This window comes from Leopardus geoffroyi, chromosome E2 (genome assembly GCF_018350155.1).
Source record: "Leopardus geoffroyi isolate Oge1 chromosome E2, O.geoffroyi_Oge1_pat1.0, whole genome shotgun sequence".
Lineage (NCBI taxonomy): Eukaryota > Metazoa > Chordata > Mammalia > Carnivora > Felidae > Leopardus > Leopardus geoffroyi.
In genome coordinates this window covers 57,054,714-57,060,713 of record NC_059335.1, presented here as the reverse complement: position 1 = coordinate 57,060,713, position 6,000 = coordinate 57,054,714, and the positions used below count along the sequence as shown (strand labels likewise).

At 45.5% G+C, this 6,000-nt stretch overlaps 1 protein-coding gene across 1 annotated transcript in view; it reads right to left on the bottom strand.

Annotated features, from left to right (window-relative positions):
- Positions 1-1,497: 1,497 nt before the first annotated feature.
- CDH13 (cadherin 13) overlaps positions 1,498-6,000 on the bottom strand; it is a 1,038,962-nt gene continuing 1,034,459 nt past the window's right edge. The window contains exon 14 of the mRNA XM_045441270.1: positions 1,498-2,610. Coding sequence (XP_045297226.1) covers positions 2,603-2,610 — 8 coding nt within the window. The 3' untranslated portion in view covers positions 1,498-2,602. The remainder of the gene's footprint in view (positions 2,611-6,000) is intronic.

Genomic DNA, 6,000 nt, shown 5'->3' with positions numbered 1-6,000 from the left:
TTTCAATGAACAATGTAAATGTGTTCTAGCAAGTTAGAAAACATTCTGTAGTTCAGGAAATGCTACCACTTTGGTTTCAAAGAGTTGGTCTTTCTTTTCTTTTTTTTTTTTTAAGGATTAGAAAGAACTACACTCTAGAAATCTTCTGTCCTGATGAGAACTCTGGGGACAGGGGGTGTACTTAAGTAGGGGAAAATTAAGGCATATTCTACTTGCTAAGGAAGTATGCGCTTGATTCCTCTTTTCCGGTGTCCTAAGCCAAGTTAAGCCAAGGGTTTGATTTGCAAAGTGCGGGAGAGGCTTGAGAGAGGAGACTTGTTCGTTTCAGTGAATGGGCCACTCGACAGCCGTATTTCTCCCGGGGGATAGTCCAGGTTCATGAAGGAGGCTGAGCTTTCTGATGGTTGGTTAGCTAGCCTCTGGGCCAGGCTGCCGCCCACCTGGCCGTCTGAAGATGCTCCTCGGCTCGTTTCCGGCGTGAGCATTCTCGCCCTGCCTTGCAGGAAGACGGAAGGGAGGTTCGCCAGGGAGACACGAGCCTGCGTGCTATAAAGCCCGAAGAGGAAATCTTGTAAAGTGTGAGCGTGCGGGCTTAGGTCCCCTGCCCCGGGCCTACTCCATGCCCCTGGTGGACAACCTATCTGCCATATTTGGGATGTAGCACCTTATGACTGACCACCGAGCTTGTTCAAGAGAAATACACCCATGCTCTGGGACTGTAGGCGCATGGTTGTGACTGCGTGTCATGCAGTCATCAAGGTGAGGATGATCTTGCTCCCGAGGATGTGGTCGTCTTCACAGCCGACTGCAAGATGCTCAAATCGTTCACAGACAGGATGAGTGCGTCGCCCAGGCTGTGAGTGCGTGCTTCTGGCTTTACAGACGCACTCTCCACTAACAGGAGGTGTACGGGGAACCCCAAATGACCAGTCAAAAAATGTGAACCCGCACTAAGGCAAGACCTCGTATCGGCAACATCAGACACAACATAGAAATCAGAGAAGAGCTACTGTCCAGCCGTTTTAACCACCAATACCCATTTATTTTAATGGAAAAAAAAAAATCTCTGCATTCTATATGCTCCAAAAAGACTTACTATTGAAACAAATACAATATATGGAACTCTATCTGCATAATTTCACTACAATAAAGACAACAAAGGACTCCTACTTCCTATCGAAGGCGAACTGAAAAACACAGGTGCAAACGTAGATTGCGTAAGAAAGCGTGGGTGTGCATGTGTGTGCACGTGTGTGCGTGTGGTTAAAACCTTTAGTAAGCAACTGTATTAAAATATGCTAAGACACTTACCTTACCCTAGTTTGTGGCGTGCTCTAATAAGAAGCCACGGGCTGTCGCTAGTTTTGTCTGATAGAAAAATTTGGCGTGAGCTTGGATGGTTCTCTACAGTTTATCAACGAGAAGATCATCTTAGTACGGGTTCTAGCTTTTCTCTTAGTTTTACATGCTCACAGAATAAAAATCAATTACTTCTCATACATAATGAACATCTTTTATTTTCAGGTTTGCAAACAACGGTAGTCGGTTCACACAAAAGGGTACTTTTAAAACTACCTGTGTTTAGTCTATTTTACGCCTGTATATATGAAACAAACAGTGTGTATGTGCATAAAGGTATGTCTATACATGTGGGCATATATGTGTATACACGCGGTTCCTGCTGACTGCCTCCCGTGCATGTAGGACCCCCACCATGAGACGTGCAATTGTACGTACATCGGGGAGAGAGAGATTCTCCGCCATGATCCGTGTCCTCGTAAGAATCCGTGGGACTGGATTCAGGACACGTACAAATGCAGACAGATGCCCACGAAATAACATTTGAGCCCTTTTCTTGGCGTTTGATGGTAAAGTTTGCTGCTCTGCTCCTCTCCGCTTTTTCTGAGGATCACGGCATAGGATGGCAGTGAAAAATTGGTTGCAATCCTTTACTGGAGAGGAAGGACTTCTGTCTGTGCTCTCCCTCTCTGCAGACCTGCCTGGCTGGTCGTGGCAGTGTTCGGACCGAACGGGACCGCGCAGGAGCGTCGGCTCTGGGGTCTGTACTAATGCCCAGCTTGATGCTGAGGCCCTGGGCGGGGGGGCAGCTGCATCACTTCCATCCTTTTTTTGTGTGTAACCTCTCAATATCAAAACTAGGCTCCTTCTGTATAGTTTCTCTCTATAAATACTGTGTATATACACATACAGATACTCACACATGTACAAATACTAACCCACAGACGAAGCTGGATGTGTGGAAAGCTGACTAGCAACATGGCAACACATCAGAAAAAGGAGTCATTGTTCCTGCTCCCTGCTCCCAGAAGGTCAAGTTATACGCCATGATCTTTCAACGTTCAGGGAAATTCAGAAGATTCCGCTAATTAAAGGAGAAAGGAAGATTCTGCCAGAATGGTGAAGAACAGACCCAGTGGTATCGCAAAGAAAACAAAAATCTGGAACAATTGAGGCCTAGTTGTGAAGTTCGAGAGCTGTAAACTGCAGTCTTCAGATTTGGATGGTTGTTTTTTCTCTTTTTCTTTTTCTTTTTCCCGTTGCTATGGAAACGTGGTAGTCAAGCTTCGGATGTCAGGAGTTCTCACAGACCTGAATGGAAAAGATTCAGAGCGGAAGTCAAGGAATATCGCAACTTGATTGAAAGCGTTTTAGCTAAATGTGAGATAAATGGCTGATGAGAGGTGATACACACATTCATAAACACGGCACTGCCTTGGGGAAGAGAAGGGATAGCTCTGGTGGTTTAGGTCTTAAAAAGCAGGATCTGTCTGAAAACGCCAATGCCAAGCCCTTCATCTCAGACTGACCAGCGGTGACTATCTCTGCGACGTTGAGCCCTGTCCCTTGCGCCTTAGCCCAGAACCTGGATGTCTTATGGACAAGTTGACGTGGTAACTTAGAGATTGATGATTATCATCCCAGAAATTAATTTTTGGTCACAGAGAAGAGTGAGAGAGCTGTTAGTGGTTCTGCAGACACGGCGTATGACTCCTGTGGCTGTGGTGACAAAAGACCACTCAGTGCTTAGAGCTTAGTGGCTCGAAATACAAAACTTAGTCTCTTACAGTTCTGGAAGTCGGAAGTCCAAAATGCGTCTTAGAGGGCTAGAGTCAAGGTGTTGGCAAAGCTGTGTTCCTTTTGGGGGCTCCAGCAGAGAAGCCGCTTCCTTGCCCTTTCCGGCTTCCAGAAGCCCCCTTGTATCTGGCTCAGGACCCCTTCCTCCAGCTTCACGGCCTGGACTGTCTCATCCGAGAGTACTCTTGTCACCAAAACTGTGGTTATTCTCTAAGATGTACACCAGCGTGGGTCTCCCCTCTGCCTGATAATAGCACGAGCTCGGTTCTCTGCTGTTTTTGCTTTATTATTAGTATAATATCTTGGGTTTGCACAGGGGAATGGTACCACTAAAACTCGTGATATCATCAAAGAAATAAAAATGTGTAAAGGTCAACCTACGATAGAAGTGTAGTTCCTGCTGGAATGAACCGATGGCTAGAATATAGGAGATCAATTCCGTAAAGCTTGGGCCCTTTCATTCAAAACGTGCCGAGGCGCTGACTGGGGTATAAAACACACCTAATTCTGTACCCCGTTGCTTTCAGAGGTTAATCCTATCATTTATCTGCTTGGAAAATTTAAAACAGCTTCTCTACAACCAGATAAAAGTCTTTGTAATGTGACTCAAATATAAGCAAGATGATACCGAGAAAGTTAAGGCTGTTTTAATAACACTAATTCGGGTGCAGTTTTTGGATGTTACTTCCTACACCCAGGGATATTTACATTGTTTGACGGGTGAGTTTCTTGGCAGTTAGGCATCTCCCAAACTCATTGAATTTCCCTTTTGGGCTGGCTTTTTCACTGTCCTGGCCACCAGTATCTTAAACTCCAGTTACTCAGGCTGCAGCAAATGATATTTGCAGATTCACCCACGTTTGAAGAAAGACTCGGAAGGAACAGATTAAATGGCCTCCTGAATTTTATTCAAAAATATTTTCCAGTGTGGTACCATGACTTAAAATAATTTTGGTCACTGAGGACAAAAAAAATTTGACTGACTAAAACCCACTAGGAACATCTGGGTGACTCAGTCAGTGAAGCGTCTGACTTCAGCTCAGGTCATGATCTCACGGTTCGTGAGTTCAAGCCCCGCATCGGGGTCTGTGCTCACAGCTCAGAGCCTGGAGCCTGCTTCGGATTCTGTCTCCCTCTCTTTCTGTCCCCCCCCCCCCCCCCCCGCTTGCTCTCTGTCTCTCTCTGTCTCAAAAATAAACAAACATTAATTTTTTTTTTTTTTTAAACCTCACTAAATTAAACAAGTCTCCACTCACGGTTCAAATGAATTTAGAATGTCACACGAAGGGTCCTACCTCTGAGGGCTGTTGACTTGATTACATGAGATAGTCTACACAATTTATGTGAAGCTCTTGGCTTTGTTTGTGGGTGGCACTTAGAAGCCCTAGGAGGTCCACTGTCACTGTCCGTGGAGCCCACCGCTTTGAGGGACCACAGATCCTCTGCAAAGATGACTCAGAACCACCTGGGGGCAGAGGACAGCCTGCTTCATCTGGGTTTGGTGTTTCCCCAGGCCCTGTCTCTGCCCATAACACATGTCACCATAAAAAGGAACAAAATATTGATGCACTCAATGACACGGACTGTACGATTCCAGTTATAGAAAATTCCAGAAAAGGCAAGAAAGCACTCAGAGAAGGCAGATCAATGGGGGTCTGGATTCAGGGGAGGGGATCAAGAACAAAGGGCATAAAGAAGCCAGCCGGACCTTGGTTGTTGGTGTGGCTACACCCAAACTCATCCAACTGTACCCTTAAAATGGGTGAATTTTATAGAATCCAAGGAACACCTTAACACAAAGCATTAGAATGAAAAGTATTGTCAGTGGCCGTTTTGCTCATCTTGGTCACGTCTTTCACCTTCTTCACTGTGATCGAGATTACGTTTCAATTCCCCCTCCTTGCCAAAGAAGAGACATTTCATTTTGGTACTTGCTAATATGGTTCACCTGAACTGTCTCTTTATGTTCTTGCTATTGCTGATTAATTAAGCCTAAAACAACGTTCAAAAGGCTTTGAGGACGATATGCTTCCCTGGAGTTGCCTGTGGCACACGACACAGAGCCCTGCGAACCGCCCCCCAGACATAGGCTAGTAGAGACGCGAGCTTGCCTCATCGGGAGGGTCCTAGGGGGAGCATTTAAGCATCTCTTCGGTTCCATCAACAGATACCTTCAACAACAAAATTGGCAGTAAAATTAATTTCATTTACACTTTTTACTGCTTTCAATGTCATTAGTTTTATTTCCTTCAGTTTTAGCCGTCAAAGGCGAAAGGGCAGACCTCTCGGTTCACTTCTCGTTGCGATAAAGCCTTCTATGGTATCCTAACAAGGTGAAATGTTTTCATTACTTTTCTTCCATGAGGAGGCGGTCTAATGGTGGAAGCTGGCCTCACTGCTTGCTCACCCGGGGAACTTTCAGAGCACCTTCTCATCTATAAAATCTCCAAGCCAATGAAGGAAACAAAAAAGCCATGGAACATCAGGATGTTTGGTTAATGCTAGTCTACCTGGATCTGAATATTATTTGTGGAGAGGAGAGAAAAAAATATCCCCCGCCACGTTGTATGATGAGCTCACTGCAGTTTTATGAGCAATGCTGTAATGGAGGTGTTCGCACACTTTTCGTGTAAGGGGCCAGATGGTAAATATCTCCACTCTGCAGGCCACACAGCCTCTGTGGCACCTGCTCAACTCTGCCGTGTTGCCGCAGCAGGCAGGCAACGTGTAAGTGAACGGCTATGGCTGTGTGCCAATAAAACTTTATTTACAAAAACAGGAATTGGGCCACGTTTGACCCTTGGACAGTAGTTTGCCGACTCCTGATTCAAAGAAACATCAAGCAGAGTCTACCAGATCCCGAAATTCTTTCAAGGACTATGGCTGAGGCAGGAAGTTATTACC